Here is a 22,881-nt window from a genome sequence, read left to right as displayed (position 1 = left end):
GTTTTTAAAGTCCTCCTTCAAGAATGATACCACACCTCACTTAAGGACCTTCATGGTCAGGAAATGCTTCCTCTTAGGTGTCCTGAATCCCCATACTCCAGCTCTGAGCCCATTCTCTCAGTCTCTAACCAGTACCTGAAAGACTCTTTTATACTGTTGAAGCTTCTGCCACTCATGGCATGCTTCCTATGTGCCATGTACTTTACACATATTCTCTCCTCTACGTTCCAAAACCCAGAGAGGCATATGCTGTCTTCCTTCTGTACAGAAGAGGACAGACTGCAGAGATGAGGTTCAGAGATATTAACTAACTAGTGGTTGAGACAGGACTTGAACCTAAGATCATGTCTCATTTCAGTCCATCAAATATATGGGAATAGTCTAGTTCCTAGTTCCTAAAGACTAGGCAAGTTGTCAGGGTTACAGCCAAAGAGGCTAGAGATCAAGGCGAGGCCCCAGTCCTAGTGAAGAGAAAGACTTGATTTCAGCAGGGCTGGGGTTAGAGGGAGATATGTGAGGCACCCACATTACATTTACTGAGAGGCACGTACTCTCCATGTCCTGCAAATATAGGTCAGCGTCTCAGAGTGAGTGCCTCCCCTTAAGTGGCACCCTGGGCATCTCATGTGTTTCACCCTAATCAGGGCCCTGGCAGTCCAGTGGTTAGGACTCCACACTTTCAGGGCCACTCTACCTACACGTGGGTGAGTTTAGGATTCCTAATGTGATGCTGGGCTTAATCTGGACAATCTAGCACTTGAAGTGAGGGGGTGGGGTGGGCACTGAACCTGAAAGGTGAAATTGGGCTAGGTGAGAACTAACTGCAGATCCTTCATTACCTGAGTTAGAAGCCATCCACTGAAAAAGCCCAGTTCAAAATGAAGAAATGTTTTCATAGGAGTGGATTTCATAATTGTATTTTTCTTAAGATTGTCCAAGTTTGAGCACCTTCCGTTCCTGCAGGCATAGACCTGAAATTCGATGTATTAAAGTTGTCAGAGCTTGATGGGAGAATATAGAGCACATGTCTGAACTTCCATCTGAGTCACTGTGACTTGGCTTGCCAACTGTAGTCTAAGTGAAAACTCTGTGGTGCCATAAGCAAAACAAACATGTCCTAGTCACTTGGGATCACCTAAGCATACAGAGACACATAGTGCACCAACCGTAGGACACTAAAATTTTACCTTTCTTTTGAGACTGTTTCAGTTATTCCAGACCATTCTCTCCATTCCCATAGCTTATCTGGCTGGCCCTCTCATTTTGGCACTTAACCTTATGCCTCCTTGCATTGGTGCTTAACTCATTCATGTGTGTCTGTCTCCAGCAGAAGGATTATAAGCTTCTGGAAGGAAGCTTGTCTCCTGTAATACAGTGAGTGAGTGGATGAATAGATTTCCCCTGTTAGCTGACATGTACATTTTTTAATTTATTGGAATAACCACTTGGGAGGGATTCCAGCCCACGTACACTAGTGATAAGAGTAACTGTTCTTTTTTCCAGATTTTAAAATGTTGTTCCTACTTACAACTGACAGATCTAATCAGGAGATCCATAAGTTTGTTCATACATTTAGCAAATATTTGAAGGCTTACTCTGGGCCAGACTCTGTGTTATTAGCAGAATTAGCATAGCTGAGTAATGCTCAGATACAAGGTAATGAGCTCTGGCATAAGACTGAGGAGTTTTGTTTGTTTGTTTGTTAGTGTCACTTTATGGTGACTTTGTTTTCTCTTTCTTCCACCCCGTAAAAAAACACAAAGACAGCTAGTTATTCATTCCACCCTCCTTGCTGAGAAAGCCATGTGGTGCATCACATGGTCCCATCCAGCTCCACGGGTTATATAGCCAGTCCCTAGACAGAACACGGGTGGTGGTGGTGTAAAAAGTAATATCCAGGGCTACATCTGAGTAAAGAGGAGAGTTAGTTTCATTTGGTTTGTGCTTTCCTCCCGGGACAGAACTCTTTCTGGAACTGAAACTGGAAGCAACTCACATTTGGGTAAATTAGATGAATCACTGCCACACCTGTAATTCAATAGCGTGCCAGCCGTCAACATGCCCCTGGGGCTGAGAGGACTGGCCTCCAGCCACACACAAAATGGGGTCCAGTCTCTAAATAGAAAATTTTCCTTCTGTGCTCTGTGACCAACTGTCGTTGCAATTACCATTTTGAATTTTAATTGTCTACTTCTCCCAATGAGTCCTACCCTTTAGGGAAAAACTGTTACTTATTTTTGCATCCCAGACCTTGCACATTATCTTAAACATGGTAAATGCCTGATAAATGTTTGCTGAATGAACTAGAGAGGCTTAATATTAACACTGAATATCGTTTGAGTGCACCAGAATTGCCCCACACATTTGATTAGAGGTGCACACTAGTGCACTAAGGTGGGGTGAATTGCAAAGCAAGAAAATGGAAAGGCCAGACAGGAGATGTGGACACATTCAGAACCTAGCTTTTAAAGTGTACTCACTATTGTGTTTTCCTCCTTACCTCAATCCCCCAAACTAGGAAACACGGATCTAAATGCCTTGTGCACTGCAAAATGGGGGTGAGTCGCTCAGCCTCCACTGTGATTGCCTATGCGATGAAGGAGTATGGCTGGAATCTGGACCGAGCCTATGACTACGTGAAGGAAAGACGAACAGTGACCAAGCCCAACCCCAGCTTCATGAGACAGCTGGAAGAGTACCAGGGGATCTTGCTGGCAAGGTGAGTCCTTAATTGACTTTCTCAGATTTTCCCTCCTTTATGCTCCCCGGGGCGCAGTGAAATGTCCTTCTCTGCAGCTAGTTCTCACCTAATTTAAGTGTGTGATAGGATTTGAAAATTGAAACCTCTATCCATCTAGTTTTTTAAAATTAAGTACCAGTATTTAAGATTAGTATGGAAGATTAGGCATTTAATCTAAACTAAAGACATTAAACTAAAGGGTGGAAATACTGCTGCCTTATTTCAGATCTCAATTAGGTGCAGATTTTAATAAATACTTCTCAACATCTTCTAAGGCCAGATGCAGCTGCCTTATCAAAATGGGTACTGATTGCTCCCAGGGTAGTGCTAGCTGAAATTCTTAGAAATTTTTTGGCCCATTTTTTTTTTTTTTTTTCCAGTGCTTGGTTTCACTGAACCTTCAACAGTAATTCTGGTCATGTGACAAATCTGTAGAATTGGGATATATATAACCCATTTGATGTATGAAGGGGCTTCCCAGAAATAGCTCTCTTGTTTTCTTCTTTAAGATCTTTTCATCTGATTTTATATATATATGTTTTGCAGAAATGCAGAAAATTACAAAGGGAGAAATCATTTAGAAACTCAATAACCACAGACAGCAGTTGACATTATCTTACCTATTTCTCCAGGTCTTACTCTTATCACATATATTGATGGATTTTTTTTTTTTTTTCCACAAAACCTGTTCTTCAGCCTTACTTCTTCACCCAGTATTAGGTCTTTTTTTTTTTTTTTTTTTTTTTTTTAACTGTAGCAGCGTTTATTGAGCACTTACACTGCACTTAACTGCCACTGTTCCTTTTTTTCCCCTAGCTTTATTGAGATACAATTGATGCACAACATTGCATAAGTTTAAGGTGTCCAATGTATTGATTTCATACATTTACATATTGCAAACTGATTAACACTGTAGCATTAGCTAACACCTCCATCCCCTGACATAACTGCCGTTTCTTTTTTGTGGTAAGACTATTTAAGATCTCTCTTAGCAACATTCAAGTATATGATTCAGTATTATTAGCTATAATTGCCATGCTGTACATTAAATCCCCAGAACTTTATAATCTCATAACTGGAAATTTGTACCCTTTGACCAACATCTCCCCATTTCCCTCAACAACCCCACCCACCCCCTGGTAACCACCACTCTACTCTGTTTCTCCGAGTTTGGCATTTTTAGATTCCATGTATAAGAGATACCGTACAGTATTTGTCTTTCTCTGTCTACCCAGTACTAGGTCTTGAACGTCTTCCTGTATCAATAAGAACTGGCTGTTTCAACAATAATTTGGTAATTGGTTATAAAATGAGTAATTTCACTACGTTATTTTTATTACCCCTTTGGTGGTGAAAGCCACCTTCAGCTGATCTCAGGGAAAAGATTCAGTTTACTCTCTTAGTAAACTGAATTCAAGGATCAACTTCCTGAGATGCCACATGCTGTAGTTCCGTGGAGTGCTATATTTTGCTTTGTTTTTCCATGTAGGCACATTCTAGGTGGTTTTGTTAGGGTGAAGGCACTGCTGCCTAGAAGCAGTCGGGGCTGATGCCAGAGTTTGACTCCAGTGAGTCTCATGACTTGGTCTCGACTCTTGAATCTGGGCTGTGTTTCCCCTGAACAAAATGGTAAATAGCCTTCCAGCCTAACCAGGCAAAGGGACCACCCTCCCACCACCGAAGTACTGTGAAAATGTGGCCACATAGCATAGCATTACGGTTTCCACTAAAAAACCCCTCCCATTTACTCAGTACTTGGCATGATTTCATCTGAGCCATTCTCTTAGGAGGCTGGGAGGATACTGAAGTCTCCTCCACTTAAAAAGAATTTATAGGTCTTTGGGGCCAGATTTTGATGACATTTTTAGATTACATCAGAAGGTAGGACAGAGCAGTTCTTTTTGGCACAAGAAAGAGGCATCTGAGGGTTGGATGAGACACAAATACTGTATATTCCCAGACACACACATGACGGATATTAGGCAGTGTCCTCACGTGACCCGTTGAGAGGAAGGATACTGTGTGTCCTGCCAATTTCAGTATTTATTCTGGAATCCCAGGCAAGCTGTTGGGTTGGGGTGTTTTTTTTTGTTTTTTCTTTTAGCGTATGTAGTTTTTCTTAGATGTTAAAGGTATTTCAGAAAAATCTTAGATGAGGATAAGAAGGGCAACATACACCCACAAGTCACCCTGCCTCTTCCCTTTCCCTTTGGGTTCCATCCTGCCTTCCTGGTCTTGATTCACGGAGGGAGGGGCAAGCCCTGGGGAGTGAGAAAACCACAGAATTTGAGTCAGTAGATGTGGTTTCCGTTCCTGGTTCACCCCCTTGCTGCAACTTTGAGAAGTTAATTCACAGTTCTGATCCTCACCTGACCCCATCTATAAAATGAAAATCAGGAGACCTAGCTCACAGGGTTATTGTAAATAAAAGTGTGTATAATGTATATTATGTACTCTTAAGGGTTATTCAGATATGGTTCTCATCAAGCCCCTCCTGCAAGGCTACCCAGAGAACACACGTGCATGTGCCATTCTGTTCCTCCAGCCACTGACTGCCTCCCGCCACCAACAGACACACTAACTGTGTTAGAAACTGGAAGGGAAGTGTCCTGGAATTTTCTGTATTGTGATGTTTCCTGAATTTTAAAAACTAAAATCTAGTGCTGGGGGTGTCACTTAGGCTGCTTTCAGCTGCAAGTAATAGAATATCTTCATCAACTGGGATTTCAGCAAGAAGCAGCACACTCAGATTATATGGGGAAGACTTTATAAAGGGACTGTTTACAAAGGTGTAGGACTGTAGTGGAATCAAGGAACTTATATCAGCAGAGCTGTTTGGTAATAGCTCCTGGGCCCAGAGAGGGATGGCGCAGTTACTACAACCTGGAAGGAGACTCCTGGAGAAAAGGCACCTTCAGAGAGGAGCAGTAGCCTTCAGTCAGGAGACACAGCCAGCCAGAGTGGCCCTGTGGGGAAGGAGCTACAGGACTAGAGGTCTGCCTTCACTCTCCTCCCTCCAGTCTCCTGCTGGGGCTCCCCATTAGCCAAACCCTGTGGAAGTCCGAAGACAAGGGGACCAGTGGAGGTGGTTCATACGTCAGTCTCCAGGGCAGAGAGCGGGGCAGAAAGGCTGAAGAGTGGATCTGCAGGAGCCAGCACCCAGCTATAGGTAGTTAAAAAGTTGGACCATTTACCTTCTTTTATAGCAAGAAGCACCAAAGTAGACTGTAATGGGCTCAGGGATGTAATCAGGGACTTTGGTGCTCTCATCTTCCTGATCTACTTTCTGTTCTCCCTTCCTTAGTTAATAGCTTGGTCCTTGAATTTGCCTCATGATTGCCAGATATCTGCCACATTTCTAGGCATCTACATGTAAATTCCACAGCGTCTGGCTGAAAGAATGGGCATTTCAATTAGAGGAGAAGACTTTTCCCAGAAGCTCCCCAATAGACTGCCACCCACCCACCCCACCCCCACAGGACCACTGACCAGGACTGGGTCATATTCTTAAAACTAATCACTGGGTAGGAAAATAGAATTTCCTGGACTGGTTAAAACAAATTCACATTCACTCTCTGGTGCTAGGGAAGTGCCACATTCCCTGAAACTGTGGGGCAGTGAACAGTCAAACCAAATCAGGCCTCTGCCAGTAAGGAAAAAGAGTGGGCGTGCCTCTTGGGTATATAGCTGTTAGGGTCTGCAATCTATGATGTGTTGTCAAGAAACAGCACATGTAGGCTACCTGCCAGACTGACTGCCGAGTAGATTGGGCCTCGCAGACTCTTGCCAGCCCTAGAGTATTGCTCCAGGGTCTGTCTGCTTAGAAGAGCAAAGAATGAGAAGCCCCAGATTCCTGTGACGGTCTGAAGCTCTGTCAAGCCTTGCAGCTTAAGTCACCAAGAGAGGAAGGTCCTTGGGAAAATCCCACTCATTGTATTTGCAAAGAAATTCCATTTCCTCTTCAGGTGCTTAGATACCTTGTATTTCATATCTTCTCCCAGAAAGCACATGGTGGTTTTCCCAAAGAGATAGAGCTCTGATCCTGGCATTGTCAAGCACCGTTGGTTGTCCAGAGTGGCACTGGGTGCTTAACTTGAGGTGGCAGCCCTCTGTTTGAGGGTATTAGCTTGGTACTTTGACCTCTTGGTAGAAGAGAAGTTTAACAAAGTGATTCTAGGCCCCTGTAGTGATTTATGAATTGGTTACAGTCTCTTAATCAGAATGTGAGAGGGTAGACCAAACAGTGACAGCCCCTCTGAAATACAAGGGACTTTTTGCATCTTTTAGTAGGTCTTTAAGCCTGAGGGAGGCTAATATTTAATAGTCTCCTTTAGACCTAAAAGTGAGGGTATCATAAAGGCACTGATACTGTTCATATCTAATTTTATTTTTTCTGTTTTTATAGCTGGGGGATGGGGGTGAGGGCAGGAGGAGGGGTGTGTGTGTGTGTGTGTGTGTGTGTGTGTGTGTGTGTGTGTGTGTGTTGAAACCCTCCATTAAACTACCAGCAACCCTGTTTGTTATTCTGGAGTTGGATCATTTAGATATCTGGCAGATTTATGTTCCATTAGACAAGTTCAGATTTCGTGCATCTGCGAGCTGGACCATGTGTCTGAGATATTAGGTTCCAGTGTATAAGGGGCAAGGAAGAAAAACTGGGTGGTGGCCAGGGAGAGTTCATGACACATGTCCTCATAGATGTTAGTTTTGATTCTTTGAATGTCCCTGTCACCAGGGCCAGAGGAGACAGAGCTGTCTTTCACCCTGGCTTTGCTGGTGAAGACATTGAAGTCTAGTTAGCTGGTACACAATGGTCAGCCAGCAGCAGGAGGGAACCCGAGAATGAGAGGACATGGATTCCTGGTCAGGTGACAGCCAATCACAAGTAAGGTTTAAAGGATTTCTTAACAACTTTTCAGTGAAATAATCTTAAAGTATTTAGGACCATGCACAGCGCAGAAAATGCTCAATTGTAGATGCTTTTTCTCTTCCTTCTCCTCTTCTCTACAGGCTGCCTAATGCCCTAAGAAGTAACCATAAATAGTCTGATTTTACTACAACTGATATTCCATTTTTAGCAGTATTTTCCTCTATGTAATTTTCTCAGAGTTGGTACTTTACCAAACATAGAACAATAAGAAAGAAAGTGGAGGCAAGAGAATGGGACATCATATGCATCCTGTCATTTAGCTTTCCTTCTTGCTCATTTACTAAGTAAAAGGCCAAATTCTTACCCAGAATGGCCCAGTCATCTCATGTGTGTCAGTGTGTTTATGTGAATCCAAATTCAGGTCAGAGGCCACTCAAGGAGGACAAGAACCTGAGACTTGGTTGCATCATCCAGGCCACAAACCAACTCTGAAGTTCTTTTTGGCACTGGCTGCCTACCTGGAATAGGTCGGGGGAGTCAGCTGAATATAAACATAAACAGTTTAAAACAACAAATATGATCTAATGTCTTACACCTATTCCTACCAGTGACGGAGCCTTAGAATAAACTGGCTTGAGAAAAGGCTTCATTGGGAGACAGTTTGGTGTTACCAAGTAAAACTAACGATGCACATATGCCTTGTGACCCACCTTTTTCCCCCTCCTATATTTAACACCTTTGTGAAACCAAAGTGTGCACCAGGCACAAGAATGTCCATGGCAGTGTTGTTCATAATAGCTAAAACTGCTTATCAACAGGGCGGATGAATGATAAATTGTGGCATATTCACTACACTCTATGAAATTACAGCTACACACATCGATGAGTCTTAAAACATGTTAGGCATAAAAAGTAGAAGAATACATACAGTATGATTTCATTTATGTAAAATTCAAAACATGCAAACTAAGCTATATATTGTTAGAACAAAACATGCGATGACACAATAAGGAAAAGGGAGGAAATGATAAGCACAAAATTCAGGTGATTGGTTACTAACGCCTGCACTGGGAGGAGAAGGGGGAATCAGGAAGGGCCACATGGAATAGCAGTGCTTCACGTGCTGTGGTAATGAGTATCACGACTATGGCAGAGAGCCGCCTACTACTCTCCCTGCAGGTTTTACTGCAAAAATGAAAAAGGAAGCAGAATCAGACTTATTTTTGGATTGGGATTTTTCTTTCTCCTTTACAAGAGGTGTCAGTTTAATTCCAGAGCCCTGACCCAATATTTTCTGATGAATATCTTCCCCAAGAAGAGAAGGAAATCCCTGCTGGGTAAAGCAGCTATGATGTCAGCTACTTTCTCTGAGACTTGCACTGTTGGTGCCTATTAGCATAACATCAGTCTCTCGTTCCCTCTCAATTTATTAGTGATTTACAGGCAGTTTTTTAAAAACATACTTTGGAGGGTTCTCGGAATCCTGAAAATTTCCCGTCTGCCTGTTGTCTGATGAGATAAGCTGTTCTTTACTATTAGGGTGAGAACAGCTACTCCCTGAGATATCTTCCCAGTGATTTGCATCACAGGACTTGTCCTGCCTTGGTGGGTGGTGGCTGAGAGGACTTGGTGCAGGTTTGAACCTCCTCATGATAGGTGAGGGATAGAAATTGGAGAACACAGTCCTATTTAGGTCAGGAAACAGGGTGTCTAGACAAAAAAGAAAAAGCTTTAAGGGGAGCACATTGGCACCCGTTGGTCACAAAGTACAGTTCGGGCCCACCTATCCCACCAGTCAGCTTGCCCCTCCCCACAGCCACTCACTCATTTGGGGTGTGTGACACGTTGTCTCCTCCTAGGGGTGGCTGGAGCTCGTGCAGCTTGGAAAGGGGGAAAACCCCACCTTACACCCAGCTACTTGATTATAGCTTGTCTTCATAAACAAATTGACCTGCGCCCTACCCAGAAAAGCCCCCTTCTGCTGGCCAGGCCTGAGTCAGAGAGAGCCCCACCCAAGCAGCAGGCAGGCAGGGGAGCTGAGAGCAGGTGCAGAGTTGAGCACAAACAGGGGTTCACATTAGTGCAGGCGTGTGACTCGGCAGAGATTCACAGGCAGCCAAGGCAGGTATGGCCCTGAGCCCAGGGTAAGTTGTTCTGGGCTGTTTCCATTCCACCCTGCGGCGAGGTAGCTCTTCATCAGCTTGTAAGTCATGGAAACCATACCCCCAAATGCCACATTTAGCGACCTGTTCTCTGGGCAGGTGATCCTGCCCAGCCACAGGGCCACCTTTCTCTTTTTCATTGGAGCTTTGAGAACTGTCCTTCCTTGTTAGAGTGTGGTTTGAAATGAGATCTCATCAGACCTTCTCTCCATAAAATCAGCCAAAGGATGGATGTGTGCATATAGTCTTTTGGCCCACCTGCTTTTCCAGGGGTCACTTTAGCTTGATGGTTTTTATCCACAGATCCTTATGAAAGGGCCTGTACTTTACGCTTATCCTCTTCCGTTCTGTTACCAACCTTTTTCTCCAGATTTACTAGCCTCATCTTTGCTTTCTCTTTTTTTTTGGCTGCGCTGCATGTCTTGCAGGATCTTAGTTCCCAAACCAGGGATTAAACCCGGGGCCATGGCAGTGAAAGCACTAAGCCCTAACCACTGGAACGCCAGGGAACTCCCTCATCCTTGCTTTCTAATTCAAGAAAGATTACCACGCTCCTCACACTTCCACATCAGTGATTAATCCTATATCAGCTCTTTATCCCAACTATGAGAACTTATAATGGGCTCCAATTGATTATTTCTCTTTGTATGACTTGGATGCTGTTTTATTTTTTTTTCCCCCAGTTATTAATATTAATCAGGCTCATTTTTTTAATTCAAAAATTATAGACGTACTACAGAGTGTAGAATGTAAAGCCCTCCCCAAAAGTAAAAGCCCTGCCTTCCTTGAAAGAAACACTGTTACCAGTTTGGTGATGTTCCTCTAGATATTTTCCTATACTTATACTAGTATGGGAACTGACTATTCCAAGTGTGTTCAACATGCTTTTCACTTAATAGTGTACCTTGAACATCATTCCACTAAAATACTTGACTGGTTTTTTTTTTAACTTTTTAAAAAATATTTATTTATTTATTTTGTCTGCACTGGGTCTTAGTTGTGGCACACGGGATCTTTTAGCTGCGGCATGAGGACACTCTTAGTTGCGGCATGTGGGATCTAATTCCCCGACCAGGGATCGAACTCGGGCCGCCTGCATTGGGAGTGCGGAGTCTTACCCGCTGGATCACCAGGGAAGTCCCCTTGACTGTTTTTAATAGCCTCATATAAGTGTATGGACTCTAATTTAAATAAAATTTTTTTGGTGTTGCGGTATTACAGTAAACATCCTTTTATATGTATAGCTTTGTGCACTTATGCAGTAGTATTTCTCCAAGTAAAAATTTTAAAGGGAGAGTTGCTGTTTAAAGGGTTAGATTTTGAGAGCTATTGCCGGATTTCATTCTTTAAAATTCTACAGTTCACACTCCTATCAACTGTGTGTTATGAGAGGGCGGCTAGTTTGACCAAACCATCATCAACACTGGCTGTTAACAACTATCTTAGCTCTTATAAGTCTGATAGTAAAAAGTCAGATCTCATATTCATTTGTTTTTGTTGTTATTTTGCTTTGTTTTTGTTGTCTGCTATTAGTGAAATTGAGCCTCTTTTCAACTGTTGATTACCTACTTCCATTGGGCATTAACAAAGCATCTTGCAGGTTAAGATTTAAGTTTATCTGGGAGCGGTTTCCTGGGAGGGTATTGATTGTTTTCACAAACCAGAGTAAGGCGTTTCCTATGTATGTCCTCCACAGCAAACAGCGGCATAACAAGCTCTGGCGATCTCATTCAGATAGTGACCTCTCGGACCACCACGAACCCATCTGCAAAGCAGGACTAGAACTCAACAAGAAGGAGATCACCACCTCAGCAGACCAGATTGCCGAGGTGAAGACCATGGAGAGTCACCCACCCATACCTCCCGTCTTCGTGGACCATGTCGTCCCACAGGATGAAAATCAGAAAGGCCTGTGTACCAAAGAAAGAATGATCTGCTTGGAGTTTACTTCTAGGGAATTTCATGCCGGACAGATTGAAGATGAATTAAACCTAAATGACATCAATGGATGCTCATCAGGGTGTTGTCTCAATGAATCAAAATTCCCTCTTGACAACTGCCATGCATCCAAAGCCTTAATCCAACCTGGACAGGACCCAGAAATGGCCAACAAGTTCCCAGACTTAACAGTGGAAGATTTGGAGACAGACGCACTGAAAGCAGACATGAACGTCCACTTACTGCCCATGGAAGAATTGACATCCCGCCTGAAAGATCTCCCCATGTCCCCTGATGCTGACTCACCGAGCCCCCAACCCAGTTGCCAGGCTGAAGTCTCAGATTTCAGTACAGATCGCATTGACTTTTTTAGCGCGCTAGAAAAGTTTGTAGAGCTTTCCCAAGAAACCCGGTCCCGATCTTTTTCTCACTCAAGGATGGAGGAACTGGGTGGAGGAAGGAGCGAGAGCTGTCGACTGTCAGTGGTCGAAGTAGCCCCTTCCGAAGCGACAGCTGATGACCAGAGAAGCAGCTCTCTGAGTAATACTCCCCATGCATCTGAAGAATCTTCAATAGATGAGGAACAGTCAAAGGTAAAAACTGTCTTTATAGTTCTATGCCTAATGAAGTTCTCTTTAATGACAAAATATTTGGGACTCTGCTATGTTCACTCTATTTTTGATGTTGCTAAAGATTTAGGAAGGCGATGTGAGAGAGACAGTCTGGCGTGAAAATTTAGGGTTTAAATATTTTTCTAAATCAGTTGCCTTTCAAGGAATTTATCTTTGCAGGCTTTTGGTGTCATTGGAAGCACTTCTGAGAGGGGATGAGGGAAGAAGGGATTAGCCAAAACAAATGTCCTGCCTGACCAAGGAGAGGGTCCCCTCTGGACCTCCGCAGTTCAGATCAAATCTCACCAACAGTGAGGTGCCAGGGACTGATCTGTTACCTGAGTGAGACGTGTGTCTCTCTGAGAGGATGGATTTGTTTGGGAAATTCTTTCTGCCTCAGAAAATTCAAAGACTAGACGTGTGTTAATAGTTGTTGGAGTAGCAACTGATTCCCATGCTGAGTTCTTGCTATTAATAATGTCTCTGAATGGTTCCTCATTGCAGACGCTGTGGTATTCAAGAATTGAGGGATGGTTTGGGGAAATGATTTGAGAGCAGACAGAATCCCAAGATTCGTCTCAGTGGCATGAGTTCTCATGAGCCATCTCAGACCAGGGAAAGAATTACTATATATCATCAACTCTAAGACTCACACTTATTCTCATTTTGACTTTTGAAATTGGGTTGCATCTTAAAAACAATGGTATCTTATGTCAGTATAATACAGTAATTGGGAAGCAAGTGGGGACAGATTTACTCTAACATAAATGAAGTCATTTCACGATTTCAGTGGAGCTGACTAGATTCTTGACATCTCCTGATTGCTGTCTACTTATATTTACCACCTCGTTCACTCCTCATCTGTTCTCTCTCTTCTTAACTACCCCAGGGCAGTTGTTGCCTCTGCTTCTGTCTTCTCTCCCCAAAAGCTATGCCTCTATTTCGTTTCTACCGGGAAAATCAGAATGCCTGAGCTCTCCTTTGGACTAATGGATGTAGTGGCTCTGACAGAAATAGCTTTTCTGCAAAGTTCTGGTCATATGAGCACTCTCTCCACAGCCTATGCACACACTGGGCCCGCTGTGGCTTCTCTCCCAGCCTTGGCAAGTTTGCCTCTGCCTGATGTCCCAGCAGATTTCTCCCAAAGGCATAACTGATCTTGTTAGTTTGTACTAGCTCTGACTCTTTTTGAAGGAGAAAGACAAGAACAATTCCTAGGGAAATACTGTACCTTGAAGGTTTATAAAAATGTTAACAAAGTAGATTGATGGTCATAATGATGTTGCTTTAAGAGATGTCCAAGGACCATTTCTAAATTTTGAAATTCTTATTTTTTTACAGTAGGACTTGATTTTGCATTGGCCAGTTTTCTTTGGCCTTGTTCTAAATCCATCTGGGAATATGTAACCGGTGGAACACTAAAATGTCAGATTCGCAGTTTCTAAGTTTGCTCAGGCACGTGGCTGCATAAGCCAAGGAAGAAGCCATGTGAAACATAGGAACTGTGCAGTCAGATATAGAGTGCCCCCATGTGCTGGGATGCGGCTGCTGGGAGGAGCAGTGGGAGGATGTGGACAAAAGCTGTCAAGACAAAGGACAGAAGAGAGCAGTGAGTCTCCAAATCAGACATCCAGCTTCCTCTAACACTGGGCATATTTAAGGTGGCCACTGAGCCCTTCAATGGAACTCCTCCCCTTGAACCAAGTTAGGATCAAACTGGAAGGGGATAGGCTAGAGAGGAAAGGTTTCATTTACCCCAGTATGGCCTAAATCCTGAAGGCTCATGGTCTTAGGAAAATAAGGATTATAGGAGCCTCCAAGGCTACTTGCTGTTTACTTTTGGAGCAAGATACTGCATTAGAATCCTATTTGAGTCAACAGAACAAAAGTTTAGTAGACAGTGACACAACCTATGACTAATTTTGTATCTCTGCCTTTGATGAATCTGGTTTTTTCTTGTACAACAAAAACAGAATACAACCCCAGGCAGAGGACGGTCCCAGGCACTCCATGATTTGTGTCCTCAGAGAGCCAGAAGGTTCTCCTGGATCAGAGGATTAGTAAGCAAAAACTCTGGCATTTTCAATTAGATTACAGTTTGCCATAACCATCTCACTGTTTTCTCTTCTTAGGCAATCTCAGAACTGGTCAGCCCAGACATCTTCATGCAGTCTCACTCAGAAAATGCAATTTCAGTCAAAGAAATCGTCACTGAGATTGAATCCATCAGTCAAGGAGTTGGACAGATTCAAGTGAAAGGCGACATCCTATCCATTCCATGCCATACACCAAAGAAGCACATCGTCCATGAGCTGCCCCTTGAGAGGGTCCAAGCCGCAGAGAACAAACCTGGAAATCTGGAGCAGAGTGAAGGTTCCTGCACAGCCCAGCCTGAACTAGCCAAAGACTCAGGGAAGTGGGAGCCAGAAGGGTGCCCAGTGGCACACTCATCCACCACAGAGTTGGAAGAAGAGGAACCAGCTGAGGGGGAACAAGAGCTCTGGGGCCCAGGGATGCCCCCGGGTGCCAAGTGGTACCCCGGGTCCGTGAGGCGAGCCACCTTGGAGTTTGAGGAGCGCTTGCGGCAGGAGCAAGAGCACCACGGTGCTGCCGCTGCTTGTACTTCGTCGTCCACTCGTAAGAATTCCAAGAATGATTCTTCTTCTGTGGCAGATCTAGCACCAAAAGGGAAGAGTGATGAAGCCACCCTAGAACATTCATTTGTCCCCAAGGAACCAGAGATGAGCAAGGGCAAAGGGAAATGCAGTGGGTCTGAGGCTGGCTCCCTACCCCATTCTGAGCAGCATGCCATCGTTCCAGCACCCGAGCTGCTGGAGTCTCACCCGTTGCCAGCTCCTCAGAAGTGCCCAGGGTCAGGTCCCAGAACACAGCAGGAAGGAGTCCTGAAGGAGCAGAGGACTTCGGTCTCATGCCAGGGACCTGAGACACCAGCAGTCCCTCTGCCTCTTCCCAAGAAGATAGAAATCATTGAATACACCCACACAGTCACGACACCCGATCACGGGCCAGAGGGGGAAACAGCCACCGGTGAAAAGAGTGGGGAGCAGGGACTGAGGAAAGTGAAAGTGGAGGAGTCCATCACTGTCCTCTGTGCACTGGATGAAAATCTGAACCGGACACTGAGCCCCGACCAGGCTTCTCTGCACCCCAGAGCGCTACCTCTGCCTCATTCTTCCTCTCCCGAGCATGAGCACGGCAGGCCCGCCCACCCAGCCCCCACCCTGAGCAGCCCTGAAGACTGGGGCAACAGCCCAGCAGCTGCCCTGGAGACAGCAGCGCCTTTTGTCCGTCACTCAACCCGCGTACTTGGTGCCAGCTTGGCTTACCTGCATCCCCAGGCGGTGGTTCACCTGGAAGGCTTCACAGGGCAAAGCAGCACCACAGACAATGAGCCCTCTGCAGAGAGGGGCAGCTGGGAAGAAAGTCAGGAGGGCCCCCTCTCCAGGGGCAGTGAAGTGCCATATCAGGGCTCCCAGTTAAGTAGCGAAGACCTGTGTTTAATTAGCAAACTCGGTGACAGTGTTGGGGAGCAACAAGAAAAACTGGACCCATCACCTGTAGCCTGTCAGCTCCCACACAGCTCTAGTAGTGACGGTATAAAGGGTCTCAGTCATAGCCCCAGTGGGGTGAAGGAGGGCGCTAAAGAAATCGAGTCCCAAGCGATTTCTCAGGTAGGGCTCCCCAAACCATCGCAAATGAGGCGTTCAGCTTCCCTCGCCAAGTTAGGTTACTTGGACCTCTGTAAAGACTGTTTACCGGAGAGGGGGCCTGTCTGCTCTGAGTCCCCTCATCTCAAACTGCTTCAGCCCTTCATCAGAACGGGCTCGGGAATGGAGGCCCAGGAGCCCCCAGAAAACCCAGATGCTCCCCAGAACCTAGAGCCCACCAAGTATTTCATAGAGCAACTCAAAACAACAGAGTGTATCGCACAGAGCAAGCCAGTGCAGAGGCCCCTTGTACAGTATGCCAAAGAATTTGGTTCCAGTCAGCAGTGTTTGCTCCCCAGGGCAGGCCCTGAATTGACTAGTTCTGAAGGAGGCCTTCCTTTGGTACAGACCCAGGGACTGCAGGGTGCAGGCCCAGCTCCAGGGCTGGCTGTAGTGCCCCGTCAGCAGCACGGCAGAACTCACCCCCTAAGGAGACTGAGAAAAGCAAATGATAAAAAACGGACAACCAACCCCTTCTATAATACCATGTGATTCTGAGCCTATACATGTGACTTTCTGAAAGAAATGTTTGTAAAAGGGGCAGGTGTAATATGTAAGGAACATGCACTTTATGGTTAATTTTATAATATTTTGGTCATTTTACTGTTCCTGGCGCATGCAGGGTTTGGTTTATTTCCTCTGTGTGTGTGAGAGAGAGAGAGAGTTTGATTTGGACGGCAAGACCATTTTATCATTTTTTATTTTTGGGAAATGCAAACCTCAAAAAATACTCATTTTCAAAGAACACCTTTATCAAAGGCAAGTTGCTGTTTTTCAATCTACTGCCACCTGCTCCTCATTTTGCCCCCCGAGGGAAGGCATGCTTGCTTGATTGAGGAAGGAAGCAGATGGGGAAGGTGGGGTTGAAGCTGGAAATTGGAAATGCTGCCCCAGGCCTGTGTGATGATGGTTAGGTCTCCAGACCTGATGCATTGGATTCACTGAAGGGGGCAGCCCAACGTCAGCATGCTCTCAGACTTGGTCCCCAGCCGCAGCCCCAGCCCCTTGGAGTTCCCGAAATGGGCAGGTTCTGCTTTGCTTTCAAAGAGGGTCTTCCACAATTCATTTCTCCTGGTCACCAGAGTGTATCATTACAAAAAGGCATGATAATGGCTGGCTTTGTAAACTTTATCAAGCAAATACTTTTTTACCCCAAGCAAATAATTTTATTAAATTTAAAATGAACTCCAAAGGAAATCCAAGAGGTCCTCTCTAGAGGAAAGCAGAAGAGGAGGAGGTGAAATTGGGGGTGGAGAGGCCACCACCGCCCAGTATCTTCCAGGTGGATGGGCTCCACACAGGTGGTCATCCTACCCCACCCCCCCCATGCCCTGGAAATGTGCCCTGCAGCATTCTCCCAACTAAAACACAATAGGGACAAGTTTGAAAAACAGCAATTAAAAGTCAGTGTGTTCTTGTAAAATGAATACATATGTAGGGTTTTAACCCTTTCGTTACTTGAATAATTCTGTGGGCCTTCTAAGTTTAATGGCCATATTTTTTCCAATTTATTTTCCTCCCTCATGCTGTTTCTCCCAGTGCTGCCTATTTTTTTTTAATTTTGTAGGTATTTGAATTGTTACATTACATATGTATAACCTCCATTGAATGCAATGTTTTCTTTTTAATATTATCACTGTTAACACTTGACGTAAGTTTTTTTTTTTCCTTTTCCTGGAAGATTTGTCATTTCTCTAGTTTATACACAGTACTTATGTACATAATGTTGTCACTTTCTTACATTGTTTTGTTGTTAATGTTGTATGTTGTAGGGTCTTTTTGATTTATCCATTTTAAGAAATAGTAAAGCTGCAACTGGAAAACATACGGACACCACAGAAATAAGACTGATGGGTGTATGTAGGAATCTGCAGAGCATATATTGATGGTGGTTTTTTTTAAATGGAGACTTCTAATCACCAGCTCCTGCCAAATTATGCGTTAGTAACTTCCTCCTCAGAGAAACCCCTAAAGGCTCCCATTAGATCACAGTTTGACTGAAGGCTGATTTCTCTTTGAGACTGAAATCCCAGAATGTTGTTTGCCACTAGCTGAACCAGAGCCAGGGAGTATATGTGAGTGTTACTGCTGCCCAGGGTGGAAGCTCCTAATGGATTAGGCTGAAGGGCTGCAGGGAGGCCTCGGCCAAGGGCAGGCACCCTTAATGACCGCGTTTAGGATGCTGTTGCTTTGCTGCTGTTGTGGAGGTCCGTGACACAGGAGCACCTGCCGTAAACAAGCCTGTTTCAGCTTCTTACAGAAAACATATTTAGCTTGGAATGGAACACCCACTGCAGCTCATCAAAACTGAAGAGGTTTGCAGATTTGCTTCCTGTTTGCTTTGGTGGTTGTCCACATTGCTGAGAGGTTGACCGAGCACAGACCTAAGATTCAGGTTTTGGGTTCATCACAGTACTGAGAGGAAAAAACAGATGCACAGACTGTCAAGGTGATGTCAGAGGCCAGAGTTCGATGAGGACAGGTGGTACGGTGACCCAAAGGAGAGAGCAAAGGTGGACTGAGGCCACTCGTAGGTGTTCAAGAGGAGCTGTGAATCCAGTTGCCGGGTGGAGGTCTGACATCAGACCCGGTTGGGTCTGACATCACTGCCAGGAGGCAGGTTGGAAAGAAACCTGCTCTAAGTGTTTTTATGGTGTAGTAATGATATGTGCCTGTGCTGTCCCTAAATAGTTTCCTTAAATGTTCAAATGTGTCATCCACACAGCTTTGTGACTCCAGGATATTTAATGTGTTGTAAAATGTTTTACTAGGTGGCACGTTCCAGTGTGAGGAGGCTTGCAGGACAGGGTTATGAATTTCCAGGGCTCATCCATCTAAACTGCCCTTTCTTGTTGAGGCAGTTCCATCACCAATATGTTGGCGAAAGGACAGGAAACTGTGGCAGGGGTGGGAAGAGGAGGCTTTGCATGGAGGTTAAGAGAGTAGTGTCCACTCAGTTAATCCCTTGAGATGGTGACATCCCTCATATTAAGAAGTACACACAGGGTCGACAGTATTGCACTGTTCTCTCTTCTCCCGGCCACTGTGTTTAATGCTCACTCTCACTGCATTAAAGAACAACAAAGATTGGGAGTGGGGGAACCTCAAACGCTGTGAAAAAAAACAAAACCTTTTTTTTTTTTTAAAGAGTAGAGGAGGTCTTGCTCTGCCTTTTTTTTTTTTTTAATAATTATACTTTTTATCATTTAATTTACCTGCCTAAATAAACATTCTCTATACAAGGTCTGTAATTCAGCCATGCCATAGGGTTTTGCCAGCCCTCAGACTCCCAAAACTGAGTGTTCTTGTGCTATTTATGTAGCTGAGCACTGTCCAGGGGAAGTACATGATGGCCTATCAAGAACTTTCTAAACTTTATTCTCTTCAAACGGATAATCTCAGGTGGCCTATTTCCCTTTCCTGTTCATGGAAAAGCCAGACCCGAAACAGCAGGTCTGGTAGATTGACAGAGATGAGTAGGAAAAGTTTGGACCTCTCGCTCAGTGCCTCTCTTTATTTTGAAAACCACCATAGTCTGACTCAAAATTATTCTAGAGGGGTGTACGTGTGTGTGTGGGGGGGGGGGTAAAAAGTAACACTGTGGTGCATGGGGTAAAAGCCCCAGGAGCACACAGATTTTGAGCTGTAATCTGGATGGTTACCTGGTCAGTAGGAAGGAGAGAAACCCCTTTTTTGATTTTAGAAACACTTAGGAGTAGTTTGTACTATAGCAGATACACAGTACCGTAGTGTAGTAATACTCATCTCTCCTCATTTTGGTTGCCTTTCAGATTCCGAATGTTTAGGATCATTCCTAACATCTCAGCCTCTTCAGGCTCTTTATCTAGCATTTTCCTGGTTCTGTACCTTTATCCCAACTGGTATTTCCTCTTTCTCATTTTGGGAGCTACCAAGAGCCCCAAGGACAGCCTGAGGATGACATCGCAGGCTCTGAGGTCCCCTCCTGCTAAAGGGCCCCGGACAGATGCTCTTGGATAGATCTGAAGCTTCTGAGACATAGCAGCTCACAGAAATCTTCATTTGGTCCATCTGAGGATTTCAGTTCTGAAGTGATCTAGCCATGTTTGGTAAAGATGTTTTTGTGGGAATTGTTTCTCTCTCTCTTTTTTTTTTTTAAGAAAGCATTATGCAAAAAGGGTCTCTTTCAAGGGCATTTAAAATTTTTTAAATAAAGCCATTCTTTGGCTTTTTTGAACTGTTTGTGGATATTTTGTTTACATTGTGAATATTAAAACGTGCATCATCTTGATGGCCGCTCAGATTCCTCCTTCTCCAGGCACCCAGCCCTGGCCATCCTGTGAGTCCTCACACTGAGCAAGGTCAGCCTTATGGTCAGCCCTCATGGGTAAGTGGGGAAAACCTGGAGCTGACTTCCATCTGTGTCTTGCACTCCCATCCAACACTCTGTATGGAAATATTCATAATTTCCTCAGTGATGGTGTGTCTTATAGTGATGGTTGTAATGGTGAATGGCTAGTGTCGTTTTTGTCTAATTTTGTTTTGCTTTTTGATGGTAGATGAGATGAAATTTTAGCTATTTCAGCACCAATCCAACTTAAAAACATCTTGGATTTGTTTTCCCTTCCAAACTAAAAGATTAAGGTATGTATTAGGCATAAATGTATTTGCTGCCGCGACTCATCCGACGGCTATATCAGGAAAAAGCCTCCTGCCACCAAAGCAGGAAGCTGCACACTCCTAACCCTTCTCCAGGGCTTGGGGTCCCTTGATGCCATGGAGAGCTATTGCAAGGTGCTTCTGTACTTTTCTGGCCTGGAAGTGGAGGGTGCCTGCGCCTGGCTCCTGCTATGAAAAGAGAACCAGCCTCATTTTCTCAGTGCCCCAGAGATCTGGGACAGGATTTCTAAACTGGAATCATCCCTCATCGGCTTGAAGATGTCCCAAGGGGTGTATGACTAGTGCTGCCATCTGTGTCCTCACAGCAACACTGGTGGCAGCATCCTATGCACACATGGAGAGCTAATACCCAGGGCTTAACTCAAGCTGATGACCCAGTCTGGAAGCTGGGTAGCTGGCCCTGAAATGTTTCCCAATCAGTAAATCCACAGGGAACTGTTTGGTTTTTATGTTTTATTGGAATTTGGTTTGCTTGGCATAGCTTAAGGTGCCTTTTCTTTCTTTCTTTCTACTTTAATTTTGTAGGACTTGTTCTAAGTGTAGAAAACAAGTCCAAAAGACTCTCCCACTGACTGTTACCTTTGCCCCAGGCCACCCCAAACTTTTATGCTCACATTTTATTAAAGCAGGTGCTCCGTGGAATCTCTGGGACCTTTTTGAGGCATTTGAAGCAGAATATAAAGAGTGGTCTCATCTCCTTCCTTAATCTTCCTGGTGGTTGGGATGTTCCACTTGTATCATAGGTTTTTTTATTACTGATGTGCTCCGCTGTTTTTAAATGTGAACTTGTGCGCAAATGTGCAGATTCAATGTTCTTGTTACAGATTGAATAAATTTTTATTTTGAAGATGAAACGTGTACTTGATCAACTGCAACAAAAGGGGGTTGCTGAGAAGGTGGAGGGATTGGAAGAGAACACTGATGGTAAACATGATGCAATTCTCATTGATTGATCTCCCTCCCTTATGAGAGAACTGAGCTCTGGGAAAAAATATAACTTTCTACCTCTCACAAAATAAAGACTGGATGGAAAATGAGATCACTAAAGATTATTTCAGACAGTGTGGCTCCAATCAAGTGACCACGCTGGGAACTTGCCTGGTCAAAGAGGCTCTTGCCAAAGCCACCACCTGAATGTTAGGAGAATGAATAAGCAAAGAGACCAAAATTCCGCCACCATCTGTGGTACAAAGTGTTCTGGGACAGCTGCCGTGACGTGCCCCAGCAGAGACTGGATTTCTTGGGTAGGTGACTTCTCTGGACATTAGCAAGATAGAGTTCACAAGCTTTCGGCACAGGGCACCTCAGCTCACTGAAAGGCTCTAGAAACAGGACATGACTTTGCAAAGAAGTAAAAGATTTAACCCTCTCCCATCATTAGAAGAGAAGAGAAGCACTTGATGTCAGTGGTAGAGGAAGAGAGATGGGGCCAAAGAGCAGTTCCCTAAAACGGGCGCGAGGGGGCGGTGCGGATTCCCTGGCGGTCCAGTGGTTAGGACTCCGTGCTTTCACTGCCGAGGGCAGGGGTTCAATCCCTGGTCAGGGAACTAAGATCCCGCAAGCCCTGAGGCATGGCCAAAACCAAAAACAAACAAACAAAAACAGGCTGGGGGGGAGGGGTCTCCACTTCTCCCACCCCTCCACAGAGCCATCATGAGATATTTAGTGGTGCCATTCATCACATATAAAGCAGCCCTACTATCTAGGGAAAGCTCAGTTTCCAGAGAAAACACTGCCTTGAACTAAAATTAAGTCAGCCTGCTTCAGTCTGAATCGTCCATATCAAATGAGATGGGCACACCACTGGTCTCTGGCTGGAGTGCCAGAGTGCACGATGGTGAAGGCAAGGTCATTTCACAAAATATTCTAGGGGTGCCTGGAGTCCCTGACCCTGATCAGTCATGGCTTTCTAGCCAAAGCAAATGGACCAAATCATGTCTAAGTTGCCAGGCCACCTCTTCCAGAAAATGGCTTTATGAAAGATGAAGTCTATGCCTTTCTTTTATGGATTGCTATTCAGATTAACAGTTCAAATGGATAACAGCAAGGGAAAGCACCAAGTCCAAGTAGCTTCTTCCACTGATTGGTTCTTTGTGCCTTGGCTCCACCTACCCCCAGCTCTGCCAGGCCTTGGCAGCCAGAAGAAGCCTAGAGGGCAGGGCTGAGCCATGCC

The 22,881-nt window shown here is 44.7% G+C and overlaps 1 protein-coding gene across 7 annotated transcripts in view; it reads left to right on the top strand.

The window, feature by feature from the left end:
• Positions 1 to 21,562, top strand: part of SSH2 (slingshot protein phosphatase 2) — a 246,683-nt gene extending 225,121 nt beyond the window's left edge. For all 7 annotated transcript variants that reach the window (XM_059908622.1, XM_059908626.1, XM_059908624.1 and 4 more), the window contains 3 exons: positions 2,519 to 2,719; positions 11,469 to 12,303; positions 14,454 to 21,562. In XM_059908622.1, coding sequence (XP_059764605.1) covers positions 2,519 to 2,719; positions 11,469 to 12,303; positions 14,454 to 16,541 — 3,124 coding nt within the window. In that variant the 3' untranslated portion in view covers positions 16,542 to 21,562. The remainder of the gene's footprint in view (positions 1 to 2,518; positions 2,720 to 11,468; positions 12,304 to 14,453) is intronic.
• The last annotated feature ends 1,319 nt before the right edge of the window (positions 21,563 to 22,881 follow it).

This window comes from Balaenoptera ricei, chromosome 20, assembly GCF_028023285.1.
Source record: "Balaenoptera ricei isolate mBalRic1 chromosome 20, mBalRic1.hap2, whole genome shotgun sequence".
Taxonomy (NCBI): domain Eukaryota; kingdom Metazoa; phylum Chordata; class Mammalia; order Artiodactyla; family Balaenopteridae; genus Balaenoptera; species Balaenoptera ricei.
Note: the sequence above shows the minus strand (reverse complement) of the source record. Positions and strands in the feature narration are given on the sequence as shown.